Genomic DNA, 20,647 nt, shown 5'->3' with positions numbered 1-20,647 from the left:
ATGTTATTGTAAATAAAGAATTAATTATTCACATGTAACATAGATGATTTAGTATATAAAGCTTTAACTCTGAAAAATTTGTACCAAATTATAAGGAATATAATAATATTTTTATGCTGTCTTTCTTCTCTCCGTATTTAAATCTCCAGAATCTATTGGTAAGTGCTTAGTTCTGAAGCGCACTTCACCCCCACTAATTTCCATATTCAGAATATTATTATTATTATTATTATTATTAATAAAATGCATGGCATGCATTTTACTAACTGTCAGTGTAGACACCAGATCTCCTTAGTGGCGCGCACACGCACACATTCACAGAACTGTTATTGTAAGAACACTGTATAGAAAAATAAAATAGTACACAGGTGATATCACATGAATGTAGCTTAGTAAGTAGCATAAGCTATCCAATCAACAGTGTTTGTTTCTAGTTAGTCGTTAGTGTTTTCTATAACAGTATATATATATATGCATATCTATATATATACTTAAATAGATTAGCCAGTATTTTCCTAAACTATGTCTTTAAAAAATATTGTTTAGTTTTTTTTTAAGAATATGAGGCATATAAGATATAACCCTATATGACCCCAGACCTGAGAACTCAGTTGCTTCTCTGAGAAAGGCAATGCTGCCTATTGTGGTCTTTGCCCTCTGTGGTATAATGCAACTTGCTTTTACGATCTAATAATTCTATCTAATATATTCCTGTTTTACCAGTAGTGTAAATCAAGTTTCTTTTACGACCTTATTTAATTCTGTAAATCTAATTTAATTCTTCTCCCCAGCCCTAGCCTCCTTCTTCTCGTACTAATGCTTCTTCTTTCTAATCTTATTTGCATTCATATTATCCACCCAGGTGGTACACCAATAAGAGGTAAGAGTGCTGAACTAACGTTCACAGAATGATCTTACTCATTCTCTCTGTCCTTTCATCACTCTCATCTTTGTCCTGTTCTCAAAAGCATTCCGATAATGTCCATCATCTTTATTTTTTCCCTTTGTACTGTTTGGTTATGATCGGTGACTCTCATGTTGTGAACTTTCCTTTCCTTTTTCTTTTTCTCCTTGTTTTGTTCATTTCTTTCTTTCTGAAAATGATTCTTTCAGTTGTGATATGCTTCAAAGAAAGCATATCCGGGTCTTTAGACCACAGACCAGTCACAGCGTACCATCTGTCCCTCTTTTTTTCCTTTTCTTCTTCTTCCTTTTTCCTTTTTTTCTTTTTTTTTCTTCTTTTTTTCCTTTTTTTTTTGTCCAACCGGAGAAAAAAAAAAGATCATTTTTTTCTTCCTTAGCTGTTCTTGTTCTGGACCAAAGCCAAGATGGTCTGGAGAACAGTGGCAGACATGCAGAAGACAGCCTGGAACGTCTCCTTTTTGTCTTTATCTTTCAAAAGGTTTTTGCTTTTGCTCTTCAGTTCTTTTTTCTCTTTAAAGTCTTAAAAGTCAAAGAATGACTCCCCTTTCTACCCGATCCCACTCGCCTACGACCTGACAGCAATGCTTTTTTCCCCCACTTCTTTTTTTCTTGGATTACTCGCCTCTGGATTTTTGGATCTTCTGTCCTGGCTATGGAAACAAAAGGTGCTCAGTATTCTTGGTGGTATGTGATATTGCTGGTTTTTCATACTTTGCCTCAGTGTTCGTTTCTTTTATAATTCTTGTTTTGTATTTTTCTGGGGGTCTTGTGACACCACACTGCTAATCCCACTGGTGGATTTTGATGGGTGTCTTAGGGGATCCGAATCAAGGTCCTCAAGCAGTGGTTGGTTGGCTCTTACTCGCTGGCATAGGCCGTTCTTTTTAACTTTTTTAAAACCTTCTAATTCAACTACTCTTTGTTTTTCAGCAAATGTAATAAATGATTGTAAGTCGTGGCAAACTGTCTTTCTTTTCTTAAAAATCTGCATGTCTTAAAGGGAGTTTTATTTCTTTAAGTAATATTTTCATAATATCTAATGACTAATTTTATTTTTTTTGCTTTGTGCAGCCTTTTTGTACTCGCTGCGTATTTTTGGCTTTCTTCAGCAGAAGACTTTCTTGAAAACCCGGCCTGGTTTTTTTGAGCGTGCCTATCTTTTGCGCCACTTTTGATACCAAAATGAAACAAAACAAAACAAAACAAAAAATTAATCTTTTGTTTTATTTAAAAGCCATACTTCCTTGAAGCAGTCTCACCCATCTTCATTTTATTAGTCTAGGAAATAAGAGTGTTAATTATGACTAGAAGTCTTGCTTGGGAAAAGAGAGATTGTTTTCTTATGCTAGCATTGATGATGTAAAAAAAATAAATAATCTCTATATGTTTTTCTCATCGCATCATTTTCTGTCTGTGCACCTTAGCAAGAGATTGAATCGACGTTGAGCGGACCTTCACTTTGCAGGGCTTTTCATATTGTTAAGAGGTTTAGCTTTCTGAACCGTGAAAGCCTTCTCTTACCATCTCTTTGGCAATATATTTTATTATCCATACAGGCGCCCTTCAGATCGAACAGAGTGAAGAATCTGACCAAGGGAAATACGAGTGTGTTGCCACCAACAGCGCGGGCACTCGCTATTCTGCCCCTGCGAATTTATATGTCAGAGGTAGGAATGACATAACCCTGGTGTCTCTCCATTCAGGCTCAGGGGGAGTTGAGATACCCACAGGGTCTGTGTTGTTATGTCAGTATTTAACCAGCTGATTTGCTAATAGTTGCAGTAGCTGAAGCATTTTAGTGAATAGAGCATTAACAATTTTTAATGTGGTGTTTAAAAAAAATTGACAACTTCTGATTAAAATCTATCCTGAGGCTTAAAGTTTGTAAGTATATTTGCATTTGTACATTTTAATTTCTACTTTTACTGCATTGATTGAACTGTGCTTTGCATTTGTTTGAGATTTTCTTCTTTCCCTCCTTTTTTCTGTTGCTCTTTCTCTTCTATTTTCTTATGAAATTCTGAAATAATTGCTTGGTGTGCTACTAATCAGTTTTCTGTGCAACGCCAAGCATAAAGGTGTCTATGTCTTCAAGACCTCTGCTGTGGTGCTGTAAGGATAAAGCTGCTAACTTAAAAGAATAATAATAAGGTGCTACATGCAAATAGCATATTATTTTCTTCCTTATTTTTATACTTCGCTGTTTATAAGCACATAGTATTGTGTGCATATGCCTACGCATGTATATATATACACACTTTTTTTTTTTAATTATTGACTTTCTGAAAAGCTTAATCTTTCTATTGCCATGGAACACTGATTGCATTTTTAAAAATGATATTAGTCCTTGGGAGAAGAATGAATTATGAGCATATGTATTTTCTCATAAAGTAATAGAAATAATTAAATTCTGAGCTTATAAATGGCTATACCTTTCATTGCAAAGAGAAAAAAGTATTTCTTCTTCCCCAGAATCCTCAAAGCCGGTTCCTGTAGGTTTTTTGTCCAGTGGAAACACTCTTATTCCTGGTCTACATGTCTGTGAATAACCACAAAAGGTGTGGGCGGGGATGGGGAGAGAAAAGATGTGAAGGCTTTAAGGTACAATAGGATGAATTTCCTTAGGAAAATACCTAGCTTGATTTTGAAATTTTTTTTTCAAGTTAATTTCATCTCCATGGGGATCTTTTTCTCTCCTGTCTTTCTCTGGAGGCTGGGGTGGGAGAATATGAAGAAACACATTTCTTCTCCAAATTCTTTGAAAGCCCCTTGATCCTTTCTCTCACAATGATGACCTCCTTTGCTGCATGAGGCATGTGTACCTTTTCAATGGAAAAATTTCAAAATGATGCTAGCTATTGTTTCTAATACCGTGTTAGTCCGTGAGGTACTGCTAACTTTTTCAGCTGAGGTAGGAAGGATGAACTAGAGCAAATAAAGATGTTCAAGTAGCGGTTGAAAGCCTTGATATGGCCTTTTTACTCTCTCTGTGTTTCCCTTGTTTTTCTCCTTTCCTCATTTCATTGTGTTCTGCATCAAACCCCCTACATCCCTCAGAGCTGCGAGAAGGTTGGTGTGTTTTTTACTTTTTACCCACCTTACAAAACTATTAATTAAACCAATAACAAAGAATACAAATGAAATGAATGTAGCTGCATTGTGGTCTTCTTTTGGTTAATGGTATGTTTTAGCAGAGAATGCCCTGGCCATGGCTTCCGGTGCTTGCTGGTGGTATCTAACTGTGGTGCATGATGGGAGAGAATGTACCTGGGTGCATGGTAACTGGTAACACTTAACTCTCTCAGATCCAGTGAACTTGGTCAGTGTTCCTGCTTTCCTTCCTGCTCCACTCTTCCTATCTCCTGCCCCACCTTTAATTTCTGTCTTATGAGGATGCCTGCTGCCCACAGAATGACTTTCTCAAGTTGCTCCCCTAATCCCAAGCATGAAGACTAAACTCTCCTCCATTTTTCTTGATCTGTTCTTTGACACCTCAAAGTCTCCACCGGCTCCTGCTTGCTTTGTGTAACCTGTGAACTGGCTGCAGGAGGCATGCTTAGCTCTCTCTTTACTTCTCCTATGCCTATCATTCACCTGTGAGGCCATCACAGCGAGCCCTCTCTAATCAGCAGAGGTTTATCTCAACCTTAAGTACAACCAAAAAGTTTACAGACAGAATTATTTACTTATCATCTTCTGGGGGATATGAGGTTGTTTGTTTATTAATGTATTTGTAATTAAAAAAATGACTTTATGATCCGTATTTAAGGTATGCTCCTAATGATTACCTCTTGATCTAAAATACTCATGGTGTAATGTTTTGCCAATAAAAGCCCAAGAAGAAACTTATTTGTCTCTTACCCTCTCCTTGTATCATGTCCAAGACACATGTACTTAAACACACATAAACATGCAGATTATCTAAAGCAGGAACACTGAACTGTAATTGCTTGGTAATTTTTTCTGTGTTGTGTTGTTTTAATATGACCTCTTAATGTCGTGTCCCACTCTAAGTTTTAGATCCAGTGTCCCTCAGTGTGAATGTCGTAGGCATAAAAAGCTTCTTACTAGATTTTGTTGTTGTCATTTATGTTATTTTACATTAAATGTGGACTGAATGGAATCCTGAATGTGAAATAGCCAGCTCCCTTCCTGAATTTGCAATCCCTACCTTTGACAACCTAGCTTAATCTAATATCTTCTGACTTTCAACTCTATTATTCTCTAAATCCCTGTCTCAATCACTGTACTTTACCTCCTCCCTCTGTGTTTAGTTCTACCCTGTTATTTCTTCTGCTGTCATTGTTGCCTTGGATTCCAGCCATTCTCCCATTGTCCAAAGCATGGGCCTTGAGACTTCATCTTGTGCATGCCTTGCATGACCCAATCCAGTATCTCTACTGGCATTGACTTTGTTTCCTCTTCTGTGACTGTAAATCAATATGTGTATATATTTTTGTGTTTGTTTCAGTGTTAGTGTGAGGTCTTGAGGCTGCATCTACTTTGAGTCTGAAAGCAAATAAATTGCACTTTCAGTGTACTCTAGATGATGTTCTCCAGGGCTGGGATGTGATAGTGTGGCCCCACACATACATTCACATCAACTGGAAGTGCACAGCACTGAAGTTGGTTTTGATACTCAACTGAAACCTGCTGGTGACCTTCCAGCCCCCTTTTCTGCATATACATGCATGCATAGAATCATTGTTGTATGCATGCATGTATATGTTTTTGTGTTTATCTTATGCATGATGTTTGTGTATTGTTAGTTTGTAGATAGTTTTTATTTTTTTGTGGGGCCCTTGTAGGTCTGAATCAACTTTTGTATGAATGTGTCTAAGATATCAGTGACTAAACTAAAGAAATCTTTTCTGTGTATACACATACCATACTTGTATGGTCTGTATTATCCACAGTTTTTCTTTGTTTTCTTTTTGGACAATCCACAATATGTTTCAATTGTTTAATTGTGTCTGTACAGTGCATGTCATGTGTTTAACAAGCCACTTTTTTTTGCCTTGTATATTTTATCATCTTCCCTTGTGTTTTGTTCCAGTTCGCCGCGTCCCACCAAGATTCTCTATCCCACCCACTAATCATGAAATCATGCCAGGTGGAAGTGTTAATATCACCTGTGTGGCCGTGGGGTCACCAATGCCTTATGTGAAGTGGATGTTGGGGGCAGAAGATCTGACACCTGAAGATGATATGCCAATAGGAAGAAATGTCCTAGAACTGAATGATGTAAGACAGTCAGCAAATTACACCTGTGTTGCGATGTCGACACTGGGTGTCATTGAAGCAATAGCACAGATCACTGTCAAAGGTAAGCACAGAGGGTCCGGGTACACACAAGTCACCTGACTAATGTCTCTACAAAGTCTATTCTTAGAATTCTAGAATGAATCAATTCATTATTCAGTGTTTCTGTCATAGTTTAATCATATCTATGATATCATATAAGAGACACATATCTAGGTAGGCAGATTCTATTAAAAGCATCAGCAGCCTAAGCAGCAATAATCAGCAAAATGTTTAACAAGAACCTGGGCCCAGGCTACTAACCAGGCAGAATGAGGAGTGCTAGATACGGTCAACCATTATGGTAGGACTGATGCATCAGGTTTTATATTAATCCAGAACCTTACTAAGAGTCACATGATAGAAAAGTACAAGTAAGTGTAAGTAAATGCTCAAAATCTCTGAAGACAAAGGGAGAAAAATGAAAAAGAAAGAATTGAGATTAATATGATCTGATTATAGATGTTTTAAACTTTTGATGGGTCCTACCATTAAAAATCAAAATGCAAGTGGCATTATATTCTGTTTTAGTTTTATCTCTCACCTTGTATAGGTGAAGTGCTCAAGACATATTCTTTTCTTAAAATAAGACTACTAAATATAACCAGACTACTTTATTCCATAGATATTTTTGAAATCAAAGAAAAAAAGTAAACGTGAAGTTTCCAGTTGTTTTCACCCAGTGTTTATAGAACTTAAAAAGAGATTTGCCCTATAGGTCAGACTGAGGGTTACTTTAGGTTTCTACAAATGTCTGAAACTATTGCAAAATGAACACAAATGATCTTCCCTGTCTAGGAAGTAGGATCCTAAAAAATGCAACATACATGTTATAATCAGTGTCATATCTCCAATCAAGCATATGTATCAAATATATGTCCTATAAAACCAATAATGTGATATGAGAACAAAGGTGTACACCATTGTCAACATTTAATCATTTAAAATAGTAGTGTTGTATTGCATATTCTTAACTGCATTAAGCATATTTATAATTATCCATACGTTACAGACAAAAACCCCATACTGTACGGTAAATATGACTTAGAGAAGCGAATAGCCTGCCAGATATCAGTAAACACACCTTTAATTAACAATATTTTTACTTGCCTTAAAAATTCAGAAAGTGGCCGGCCCGGTGGTGCAGCAGTTAAATTCGCACGTTCCGCTTCAGTGTCCCAGGGTTCACTGGTTGGGATCCCAGATGTGGACTTACGCACCACTTGGCAAGCCAAACGGTGGCAGGCCTCCCACATATAAAGTAGAGGAAGATGGGCACGGATGTTAGCTTAGGGCCAGTCTTCCTCAGCAAAAAGGGGAGGATTGGTGGTAGATGTTAGCTCAGGGCTAATCTTCCTCAAAAAAAAAAAAATTTAGAAAGACATCCAGGGAAAATTTGGATCACCCACTTCCTTGAAAAATGCCAGGCCAGAGTATTTAAACAAATGTCTTTTTTATTATTATTTTCAGTAAAACCCTTGGCCAAATATTATCATTCCACAGTAGAGTAATATGCAAATATTGAATCTTCTCTCTCCTAATAACCATTTCAGCTTTAAATATTTGAAGGTTTTCTGAAAACTTTCAGGAATTCAAAAGCAGGAGTCACATTAAACGAATATCTTGTTCAACTTCTTATCTTTGTTTTCCGAACTCTTGCCACTTCCCTACCAGCTGCAACTCAAAAATAAATAAATAATGCTAAAAGGTGAATCTTGAAGGCAAAAAGTGAATCAAAATGAAAAGAGGAGCTTGAGGAGAGAGAGGAGAAAGTACGGACTCACTCATTCAGTTAGTCATTTAACAGTACTTATTAAAAGCCTGCTGAGTGCCAGGCAATGTTCTAGGTCTTGGGGATACAGTAGCAATCGAGTGCAAGTTTGCTACTCTTGAAAAGCTGCCATTTTAAGGAGTATTGGACTTTTTGCCTTTATGTTGATGAGGAAAAAAGTGAACTAAGGGGCTGATTATATGAGTGTTACCTTCTGAGTTTTCTCTAAAACGTTTGCTAGTTGAATTCTCCTTTCTACCCTAATACCACTACCTTTCAGAGTCCTTGTCCAGGGTAAGGCACTTAAATATGAAACGACCAATGTAGATGGTTTGTATTCCTCATTGGTAGCATTTTGAGTTGCATTCTTTGGCTGAAAGGAAAGAATTGGTTCTCTGGAAGATGGATTTAATTGCACATGTTTATCATGTAGCTATAATCTCAGATATTACTGAAGTTGAATATAGAATACATATAATGATAATAAATTACTTTAAAAAGTGGTTTGCGAATATGATTTCATTTAGTTCCTTCAGTATTGTTTTAATATTAAGTAAAAAACATGAATTTGAAATTATTCTTTCTTATCTTAAAATTCTTGCTTAGATTATTTGTAAGAAAATTATAGTAACGTTACCTATGTCATAAAACTGGAAAACAACCTGAATGCTATTCCTCCATAGTAATTTAATGCCATTTCAATATATTCCAAATTTTATTCTTTTCAGTGTTTATTGGTATTTAATTATATCACTTATTTCTTGAAGCAAGGGACTAATTGGCCAAGCTTTGGGTCATAATAATAGTAATAATTGCAACTAATGTTTTCTGAGGGTACCAGATACCTTCTAAGAGCATTACTGGATTAGCTCATTAATCTTCAGGCAAGTTCATGAATTACAGTTACCCAACTGTACAACTCCAGTAATGCAGTTTTTCCCATTTTTCCCATGAGAAAACTAAAGCAAAGGGAAGTTAAGCAAAGCATGCAGGATCACATGGCTAATAAGTGGTGGATTTGGATACAAGTCCCCAAATAGAACAGTATAATGCCCTTCTAGTAAAATGACATTTGTGTCACCTAAACATGTCTTACAGTACTTCCTGATCACTTAGAAAACTATCCTTTGCTATAACTTCATCTAATTAAATCTTCAGTTGATATATAATTCCGTTATTCCAGTTGTAGAGTTTATAGATTCTTATATAGCATCTTAGAGATGATGGATAGTCACTGCCTTTTCTTTTCTCCCCCCAAGCCTTACCCAAACCTCCAGGAACTCCTGTAGTGACTGAGAGCACAGCTACAAGCATCACACTGACGTGGGACTCTGGGAACCCTGAGCCTGTCTCTTACTATATCATTCAGCATAAACCTAAAAATTCTGAGGAACCTTACAAAGAAATTGATGGGGTGGCGACCACACGCTACAGTGTTGCTGGACTAAGTCCCTACTCGGATTATGAATTCAGGGTTGTTGCTGTCAATAACATTGGGCGGGGCCCTCCCAGTGAGCCCGTGCTAACGCAGACCTCAGAGCAAGCGCCATCCAGTGCCCCAAGAGATGTCCAGGCGCGCATGTTGAGCTCAACCACCATTTTGGTACAGTGGAAGGAACCTGAGGAGCCAAATGGACAGATCCAGGGATACAGAGTTTATTATACAATGGATCCCACTCAGCACGTCAACAACTGGATGAAACACAATGTAGCTGACAGCCAAATCACTACCATTGGCAACTTAGTGCCCCAGAAAACATATTCTGTCAAAGTCCTGGCTTTTACCTCAATTGGAGATGGTCCTCTTTCAAGTGACATACAAGTTATCACTCAGACAGGAGGTAAGTCTGATTCTAGATGGGGAGTAGGGCAGGAGGGGGAGAGTTTGGTCCTAAGAGATGGGAAGGGCAAAAACATGGACCCTGAAAGACTAAAGAACAATTTTAAGTAAAAGGATGTATGTAACATCCTTACTTTTAAATTTGTATCCAAATGGCTGGAAGACTTTTCTGCGCAAGATGGATGAATGTGTCCTCCGTGTAGCATTTTGAGAATAGAAGAACCGTGCTTCTTTATACTAGCTACTCTGATAGAGTATTGTCAAAAACTTAATCTGTGAAAGATTGGATGGTTCAAGATAAGGTTAAAAATAAAACCATTTGTCAGGAGGCTTCAGATATTTAAATGGCTTATATTTGCTAGGAGGCTACTTACTTAAAAATAGTCTTCTAATGGCTTTTTGAGTTTTTTTCTTTCTGTGGCCTCAGGGGATGAAGAAAGACAGTTACCAAGATCTAAGATCAAACTGTGGGACCTGATTCATCTATTTTACTGGGTCTTAAAGTAGATGCCAAACTATTTTATAAAGAAAAACTTGGCCCTGCCAGGGGATTTTATTTTCATGAGAGGATATTATACCTCTCTGGTCTTTGATTCCAAGTGATCAGTTTTGCCTTGGGTTGGGAATATATCATAGGAGCTTTCTTCTAAACTTTGTTCTTGACTGTCTGAGAGCCATTCATTCGAAACCTTATTGTGTCGGTGCCTCCGTAGACTTGCATTAACCTGTGAGTGCTTTAGCAACATGCCTTTGGTTTGTGGGGAACCTACATAAGAACCATATTGTTGGAGACATTATCTATATCCATATGTGTAACTCATTGCTAATCTTGGGAATGAATTCATGAATTTTCTCAGGTATCAGAGTAGATAAACCTACGTTTAACCACTGACTTGTTCTCGTGTCATGGGCTTTCTCAGTCATGACTGTGAGTGTTTACCTCTTTGCCCTGGACTACTAGAAATCTCAGAAGATGTTTACAGCCTGCCTGGCTTTATTTTATTTTCATATTATTATTTGGTTCTTAGTGGTTTGTTCATGGATTTATTATTTTCTCTAATAAATTGTATGAAAGGAAACTATAAAAATATGTTTTACCATAGTTACATTAAAAACCATTCATATTTCTTTCCTACTTGGCTTTTCCTGTTCTGCTGTATTTATTTGCTGTATTATTATGCAGAAAAACACTCTAGATTAATTTTTCCATAAAAATTTCTCACTGGAAAATGTGGAAATCTGTGAAGCTTGTGTTCTTTTGAAACACACTTCAACCCATAACAGGGATATAGATTAAATAATGGATGGGAACATTTTATAACTTCATAAGTATACATAATAATGATAGCAGCTAGTGTATGCGGGGCATTGTGCTATGACCTTTGCATATATTGATTCTTACTGCCCAATTAGGTAGATGTGGAATTATCCCATTTGCCAATAAGTAAAATAAGGATCAAAGAAGATAAAAAGATTTAGGAACTTGCTCTGGGTCATAAGGCTACTGAGTTAGACAGTTGAATTTAAATCTAGGCACCCTAGATACTTTTAAGCACCATTATCTTTCAAATTAATGATTTGCTAATATCATAGTTTTAGTGCCTGTTAAGATTTTTGTGCCTAAGTGCTCAATAAATGAATAGAGGCAGGAAACAAAGTGTACATTTATTCATGTCTTAAGAAGGCAGATTTAAGAATTATATATAATTTACTTCTGAGATATGTGATGTGGCTCGTAGATTATCCCAGTACAAAAGTACATGAAACCTGTTAGATATGAAAAAAACGTTTATCTGAAAGAAGAGGAAGAAATACCTTTTTTCATAAAAGGTCATTATGCTCGATCAAGAAATTTGGTTCTAAGTTTTCTAACCACAAATTAAAGCAAAGACATCTACAATATTTTATAACTCACTTTTCTGATGGCAGGAGGATTTATCTGTCTGAGAAATTAAATGATTCCTGGAACTAAATTCAGCCAGAACATAAGAATCTTTGGGAATCATGAGAATCCTTGTATTCAGAACATGGAATGACAGACAGCAATGCCTTCAGTCACAGTTTATTGAAAGATATAGAACTGATGTTTAAATAGGTCATATTTTGATTTTTTATATTACCAGGGGACATAATGTAACATAAATGATAATTCAGTGAAGGTAGTATTGTGACAGGAGCAATTGAGCTAATGTGATTCAAGGCCTATGCATTTAGAAAAATCTGGATGAATGGGTCACAGATGTATTAGAATAATTGTTCCTGATCTCTGTTTGGCTTTTTTTACATTAAGATATTTCCAAGAATGTTCCATAATAGCTGTACTTTTAATACCCATTGATTGAGAAGATATATAATGACATAATGACTTGTGCCTGCCAAGATCGATAGGCTAAGAAAACCTTCCAAAATAGCACAATAATTTGATCTATTCTCTAGGCTTAATTAACAAAGGCCATTTGATGTTAGTGGACACCTGCCAAATACAATGATGTTAGTTCTGATATAATTAATGCTGAGCTGCTCCTTTTTCTCGTTGCTGACTAGCTAATTCTTAGGATTGTTACAAGGCAAAAACATAAAACCATTTTGAAATATTGTTTTAGAGAGATTGTATAAAATTTAAGTATATGCTTATTTTCACTTCAATTTTATCTTTTCCAAACCTGCAAAAATTTACTGATCAATAATATGTATGAGTTTCTCAAGTATATTTTAATTTTCTATAGACAGAGATATGTTTTTATCTTCTATATCTGAAAAGTGTTCATTTCATTTTATTATCTTTAATCCGTTGATACTGACATACCTATTTTTGTTTAAAATCACACTCCAAAGAAATAGTATTTAGTAACAAAATGAGTTTAAGAGTGAAGTTACCAGTTTTGATCTTATCTAACATTACTGTCACACGTATTAATGCAAATGAAGGGTTGATGTAAATTTGTGTATTTCTGAAAATTAAGTCAAAATATGATCTATTTTGTACTCAATAATATTTCTCCTTAATTGCATATGTTAGTACAATTGAAAATATTAATCTTTAAATAGTTTTAAGTATGAAAAGATTTTGGTTAAGATGGTTATTTTCTAGAAGTATGAGTTAATCTTCCAAGTTTCCCATAGCTTTAACTTCTGGCATTATGGTCACTTGCAATGAGTTCTCCTTGAAAATATGTGGAATATATGGCCATTGGCAAGGGAAGAATTTATATTGTGCTGGGAAAAACCTGCACTATTAGGAAATATTCAGGAAGGTTGCCTTCTTACATAGGTTTCTTGTATAGATAATTATTATAAGGTCATAGGCTGACTTTACATTACAGAAGAAGTGTAAATAAAACTCTGATGAGGAAATGTAATAAATTATGTCTTAAACTAATGCACTAAAATAAATGTTGCTTGATGTTTATGCTAATTGTAAGCATTCTAAATCTGTGAAATCCTAATGTGTGTCTTTTTTTCTGAACTTTCTTTAGAAAACATATCTGACCTCTAATTCTTCTATGCATTTGATAGATTCTTGGGAAAGTCTACTGATTTATATGCATATACCTTAATTCTGTGGATCTTTGGAATGAAAAGAATTATATACCTTTACTAAATAAATACTATTGAGAGTATCAACTCCAAACATTTTGAAGAAGCTAATTCTACTGCCAATTCTGGGTTTTGCAAAATTGTTATAATATAAAATTATGACATTTAAAGACATTGTGCTCTAGGTTTCCAGAACTTCATCAGTCATTTTATTGGTATATGTCAATACGCCTATATAAGCTAACTAGAAAAAGACATTCCAATAGCCAAAATTATGAGCCCAATTTAAACGCTTTCTCTAAATAGTTTTAGCAATGAGTAAGGGAACTCTGGATGTAAATACAACTATAATAAAATTTAACTTTTTCTTATTGATATTTAATCACAGTTGAAAGATTTGTGCAGATGCTTGTGTATTAAGTACTTATTTTGTCGATGATGTATTTGTGGCACTTACAATTCAGACTCCTTGTTTTGAATTTTGTTATGTTTGTTTTACTGCCGCTATAATTCTGGCTGTTGCTTTTATTGTCGTTGTTATCATTTATCAATAAGCTAGATAAACACATTTTAAAATACATACCGTATTAAAGTACTAGATATTTTAGCAATAATGGGTTTTCTAGTCTCTTTGGTAATATTTCATATTTATAATGTAGCTAGGTAAAATTGTTGTTTAGCCATTTAATATGTACTAACCTTTTTCTCTTTAGAGATGTTCCCTAAATTTTATTCAAATATTGATCTTCTAATATTATCATCATTTGACATGACATGCCAGTTTTTCTTTCATTTCTTATTCATTCTCTATTGTCTGTCTTTGAGTTGCCTTCAGATATTTATAGAGAGTATAATAATGTTACTACTCGAATACTTTACATTTATCAATGGGATCGTAGTCTTATTTTAGGGAATTCATAGCTCATATTTCTGTTCTTTTGTGAACATTAAATAAGTAACCAAGAAGAAGGATTTAACGTTGACACCACTTTACAGAATATAAAGATTTCTTAAATATAATTTTAAAGAAAAATTTGTATTTCTACTTTCATTTTCTCCATTCACATCTAAATTCTAAATTTGGTTTATGGTCAATATCATTACATCTCCCTTTTTAATGTAGAATGATTGCACTTAAGTTTCTGGATGGGTTCTTTTAATTTGCCCACGAGTTTCCCAGAATCTCAGATTTTCCCATAAAAGTTATATTCAGTTAATTGACGAGGGAAATGCTATAACACAGAAAAGCTCTTAAATAAAATAAAAATAAAATAGACATAGACAAGCAATAAGTAATTGAGGATAAAAGGATGACAGTAAGTTTGAGGTGTAAAGAGTATGAGAGCATTTAAAAAATATGTATGTATAAATACATATTTTTATATATTATATAATAAATATATTTTATGTATTTTTATTTTATATATCTATATATACATATGTATGTATAAATTTAGAGAGAGAAAGAGTAGGAAGAAAACACAACTATAAATGTTAATAGAACCTCTTTAGCCACAACATTTAGTATAAAAAGCCAGTTAACAGATGATGCAGTATTCCCTGTTTCTCTAAGTGCTACAGAGAAAATAAATATGACAGTTTAGAGTCCCCTAAAGTGTTTTCTTGTATACATATATTATGATCATTAGGATTAATGTTTGGGGAATAAAAAAAATCCATTAATTTCACATCTTTTTCTCTTTTCTTTTGAATTCTCAACTTTATTGTGGTTGTTTCACCTATGACTAAATGACCATGAGGAAGCAGGATCTTTAGGTGAACCCTCAATTTCCAGAAAGTCTGAGTAGTGGCATCCTTTGGGCATTTATAAGCATAGAGCCTGATAAAATAAAACGATCCTTTAGAGCACTAGTTCATATGCTAGATTTCACCTGTAGACACATTTTTTCCCCATACAGTGTTTTTCAATCAGTTTCAATTAATTTAATTAATTTCCAGTTGTTAAAAATTGAAACATTTTACCTAGAAGATTCATGAACAACTTCTGTTGAAAAATCAGAAGCTCAGAAAAGACTGGGTCCACGTTCCACAAGGCAGCAGCCTTCTGGCACTGAACATTACCAGCTCTTTCAGGTGGGCCGGGCACTGGCCCATTGTCCCCAAGCTCCATGTGGTCTTGCACTCATCTAAGTGATCTGCCTGACACCTCTAGCCATTTGTGTTTCTACCACAAGTTTAAAATCTAGTAAATTAAATTACCCTCCACACCACTTCAAAAGAAGGAGATGATGGAAGCAGGAAGGAGAACCCCTTATATATTATTCAAAGAGACCATCAAGCCGTCTGGCCACTACTTCCTCTCTAAGAATAAAATGGACAGTACACCCTCTGAGACTTTGATGTGCCTATTTAATTCAGTATTTAGAAGGAGAGGGCTCTTAACAGAACCAAACAAAATTAGAGGATCTGTGAAGTTTGTGTCACTAAACAAAGATGAAACATTGAGACCCAGGGGGAATTTGTTCAAGACAAATTAAAAGCAAAGAAGTAAACAGTTTAAGTAAGAAAAGGTTAATTAGACTCCCAAGATGTTTTCAATCAATGTCACTTAATTTATTATTAGCATTAGGCAGGGAGGAGACACGTAACAAGGAGTTGTTATTGTGAGAAGGCCCTTCTATATGTTCATGTCTTTAACTCTTCGCTGTACTGTATTCCAGTTTGGTTTAGGTCAGGAGTTATCAACAAGACTTTCTTCTTCCCCAGACTCGTGGAAGTTGGGAGAGAAGAAAAAAGGGAATAAAACTAGAGAAAAAGAAGTGACTGCCCACATATGTTTGTGTGCGTAGTTTTAGGCTGAGAAACCCTTTCATCATCTGAACGTTAAAAGCTGGTCATAACTTCCCCAACTGATTGGTCTTGGCTGCCATTGTTGCTCCCGCTGGTGCTTTTGGTATTTTCCTATTAGAAGTAATGCATTTTCCATTTGCTTTGCTTTTTTCCTGTTTATTTTTTTATTTCCCTCTATTCCTCCTTCTGTTGCTCTTGATCTTTTATCTTCTATGGTCTCTGCCCCTCAATATGAATGACTGTTGGGTCACCTACTGGGGACATACTTAAAAAAAAAAATAGATACCCTGTTCAGAAGGTATGTTCCCAGAAGCATCAAATTAATGAGTATCTCCAGGCCTGTGATACAAAAAGGGAGAGAAGATGATGAATACAATTAGAAATATGAAGCACTGATTATTGATGGCCTTAAGCATCAGTCCAGACATGAGTATGTGTGCTCGCACATGTATACACACACACACACACACACACACACACACACACATGGACTTACAGGTTAACAGACCAGACAGAGGAATAAAATGATAACTAGGGATCCTAGAAACCTTTCTGGTAGATTTCTTTAGACTTTAATCTCTTTTTAAGTAAAAGATACTTTTTAGTCATACTACAGAGAGATGACTACACAAGGAAAAGAAAGTAATACATTTTCTATTTCCAAAGACCTTCTTTCTTGTGAAAATAATGCTTCAAGTATTATTTAAGAAATTGATGTCATACATTAGCTGCAAATTATATTATGTTTTGAATGTTTATACTCTTGCCAAAACACTTTAGATGTTCTTTTCCCCTCTGGTGTGAAGTACCATTCTTGTTGTTTTTTTATTAAATATACATGGAATTCTCATGTGAACTTGTGGGAATATGGACGTATGTTCATCTATAGCACTTTGAAACATGCCACAACATCAGGAGAGATGATGGAAATATTTAATGGCCAGCAAGGTGTGGGTACCAACCAATCAGAGCAGACATTGGACAAGAACAATGTACGGTTAGCTACAGTAGTAATGCCCTAAGGTCTGTTAGCCTTTGTATAATGCATGGAGGACCTAATGGAATTAGGTGTTAACTAGGAGGCTGAGATTAGTAAAACTGATTCTAATTCATTTGAGTATGGTGTTTTAAATTACATAAAGGTCCCATTTTTTGTTACATCTGATGTATACTTCTTCCAAATTGTCTATTGCTTGACTAATATGAGAATTACAGATGACCTCTGTTAAATTACTATATTTCTGATAAGTGTATTGTATAAACTTTTTAATTTGTGTAGTAATTTAGCTCTCTCTCCGTAGGGACAATATCAAGTTTATATTAGGTTTAGTGTATTCAGTCATTTAAAGTCATTTAGGGATTAGAAGTAATTATTTGTAAGTGATAGGGTTTTTTTTACTTTTTTCACCTCTTTTTTAAAACATAGGTTGGTAAGAAAAAGTGCTAAGTGATTATGGTTGCCTGTAGGTTTTGTTAATGGAGTGAAGGTGGGATTTTATAATCTTAATTGGGGATAATTTTGAAAGTTAAATGCAGTACTAGAATAAGTTCCCATTCAGTTGTAAAACAGCAGTAGCTTTTATGTATTTAGCACTCGTCGTGATTTAGGCAATATTTATTCCAAGTGCATTATATAAACCATCACATTTATCACTTACTACAATATTATACAGTAAATAATTTTATTGCTCTTAAAATTGGATTCAAGACTGGCGTATTTGCTAATTCTACATCTTGTGTAGATACTAAACTACTCAAGGACAAGGACAGTATTCATAATATTATCCTTGTTCCTTGACGGAGGGAAAATGGGCTTTATATACACAGGTTAACGTGGACAACGTAAGGGACCTAGCTCTCCATTAAGCTGATACATGTGGACACTTTTTGAAAGGTTTAAACGGACACACTAATGAAAGAACTTCTGAATATATTGGTAATGGTGAGCTCAGTCCTTTCTCTCCCTGTTTTTAGTACCAGGGCAGCCGCTAAACTTCAAAGCAGAACCTGAGTCTGAAACAAGTATTTTGCTCTCTTGGACACCTCCACGTTCAGACACCATCGCCAACTATGAGCTGGTCTACAAGGACGGGGAGCATGGCGAGGAGGTAGGACTGCTTCTCACCTTTGAATCATTCACTACACTGAGGCACTTCCCTACCCATGTGTACTTACGCAAGTTCTGTTAAAAGGTCAGATGTCTATAAAGGACTTTGGTGGAAAAGGTTTCTTCATCAAAAGAGAAATGTGACTGAGAAAAACAGAAAGAGTGTTTGGGGACTTGGTAATGGGAGGGGTGAGAAAACAAAAGACAGCTATTGTCCCTTTTGGAACTATGTTCTGTTTAGGTTTTCAGGCTACTTACGGAACTATCAGATTATGAAAGAATATACCCCATGAGACTTGGGAACTTCCTTTATTTCTCTTCTGCATTAAAGTACTTAAATCACTGTAGACACATGAATTAAATGAGTTCCCAGGCTTTAAGTAGATGAATTTGTCCAAACTGGTTTCAGAGAAAGGTGCCCCCTAGCAAATATTTATTTATATGCCGAGAATTATTTGATGTAAATGTTAATAAATATAAAGTTTGAGTTTGTTATGCAAATAAAATAACAGTAGATTGTAAAAACTAGAAATTGTTGATAATTACTGAAAAGAGACACAAAAATCAAAATAACTAATATGTATATTAATGGGCATTATTCTGAGGGTTTCACATACATTAACTCACTTAATCTTTGCAACAGTGCAATGAGTCAGCCTCTGTTATTAATCTATTTCACATATAACACAATGGAAGGACAGAAAAAAGTTAATTTGCCCAAAGTTTCACACTACTGAATGGCAAAGCTGGATTTGAATCTGAGCAGTTTCTAGAATCTACGTTCTTACCCGTTAGGGTACACTGCCTCTTGGGTGCACTTTGAATAGATTATGGCAATTGGAATTAAGATACGTCTAAAATTTTCAGAACGGGAATATACAATAGTAATGAATGTGTTTCTTGTGTTATTGTGAAATCCAATAGGGAACGTTAAGACAAAAAGTTAGTAAAACCATATGTGAAAACTTAATCCACACAAACCATTTTATTATACCTCTTAGCTTGCTTTATCTTAAAAAGATCTTCACGAAGCTGAAGAGCCCCTATGTTCTAATAAGGAATCCCTTTTTTAAACACTCACTCACTAAATGAACTATTATCAATGAACTTGTGGCACATCATTTTGAGTACTATAATAAACGAATATGATACTGGAAACTTCCATTTTATTATATCTGTTTAAATTAAGCAGAATCTCCAAAGACCAAGTTCTAAATGAGGTGCTCTTACATTTAGCTAACAAAGGCAATAGAAATTAATCGCTCAAAAAGTAACATAATTGAAATGCTGGTATAACTTCAAGTACTCATGTTACGACTATTGACGTTTTTAGTAAGACATAAATCAGCATTAAATTATTTTAAATCCTTACCACTAACCCCCTAAAAACTAATAAAAACAGTAAAGAGAGGCAGTCCTTTGAGAAGGCCATGGATGTGTGAATGTGGGCACACCTACTTTGCTTTACAGGTGTTTATTTACGGAATCCCTTTTTTTCTTGTTATTTGGTAAATCTGAAATTTCTGAAAGCTTTTATATTTGCAAGCCAGAACCCCCCAGGAATGTTTTTCTCTAGTTTTATGTTTGAATTCCCCTTGACTGATTTCTGTTTGTGTGAACAGCAAATACTATTTGATATAAAGCCTTAAGATTATTTATGCCATTACTGGATTAAATATTAGCTTGCATTTGAAGGTTTGCTACAGGCTAACATTCAGTCTGAGATTGATTACCTATAGACAGCTTTATTTTTGCTAAAATACAAGGCAAATTTCAAACATGAAAAGCAAGAGCTATAACATTCAATTAAAGAAACCTTATTTCAAAAGCCCTTTATGATGTTAAAAGTTATAGAAAAGTTGTATTCTTTTTTCTAGTTGTAGGCTCTATATTCACCAAGAAAGGAAGCTTTAAAATTATTTTAAGTCACCCTAAAGTAATGATATGATTTCATATAAATTATCCAGCTTTCTTCAGTAACTAACATCTGTTTTTTATCCAGTCAGACCTTGGCAATGTCAGATCTCATTTATAGCAACCTCATGTAAACTCTACACTGTTTCCTGTTGTTAATTCTGGCCGTATCTTTTTTGCTCCTACTTAGATTGCAGAAGGTCCTAGGCTATGAGCTAGCCATCTCTTCAAATGGAACTGCCCCTGCTGGGCATGCTCTACTCTCAGGGGCAGGTGTCAGTTTCCATTGGTGAGCTCTGCCACAGCGACACACATGCCCTAAGGGTAGAACACATTCATGGGTGGTGGCCTCTCCACTTCCCTGTTACCTGCTACCTGTGGATAACTGTGTCGTCTTTAGAAAGATCCCTGGCTTCTCTAATTCCAGTTGCCTTATTCATTG

General features: G+C 35.2%; 1 protein-coding gene across 25 annotated transcripts in view; it reads left to right on the top strand.

Annotated features, from left to right (window-relative positions):
- PTPRD (protein tyrosine phosphatase receptor type D) overlaps window positions 1-20,647 on the top strand; it is a 2,080,413-nt gene that overhangs the window by 1,892,359 nt on the left and 167,407 nt on the right. For 17 of the 25 annotated variants that reach the window (XM_070495509.1, XM_070495508.1, XM_070495505.1 and 14 more), the window contains 5 exons: window positions 863-880; window positions 2,481-2,591; window positions 5,981-6,250; window positions 9,256-9,837; window positions 18,159-18,292. In XM_070495509.1, coding sequence (XP_070351610.1) covers window positions 863-880; window positions 2,481-2,591; window positions 5,981-6,250; window positions 9,256-9,837; window positions 18,159-18,292 — 1,115 coding nt within the window. The remainder of the gene's footprint in view (window positions 1-862; window positions 881-2,480; window positions 2,592-5,980; window positions 6,251-9,255; window positions 9,838-18,158; window positions 18,293-20,647) is intronic. The other 8 variants (XM_070495512.1, XM_070495506.1, XM_070495510.1 and 5 more) reach the window with 1 other exon arrangement.

Source organism: Equus asinus, chromosome 23 (assembly GCF_041296235.1).
Source record: "Equus asinus isolate D_3611 breed Donkey chromosome 23, EquAss-T2T_v2, whole genome shotgun sequence".
Lineage (NCBI taxonomy): Eukaryota > Metazoa > Chordata > Mammalia > Perissodactyla > Equidae > Equus > Equus asinus.
This window is presented reverse-complemented; position numbering and strand designations above follow the sequence as displayed.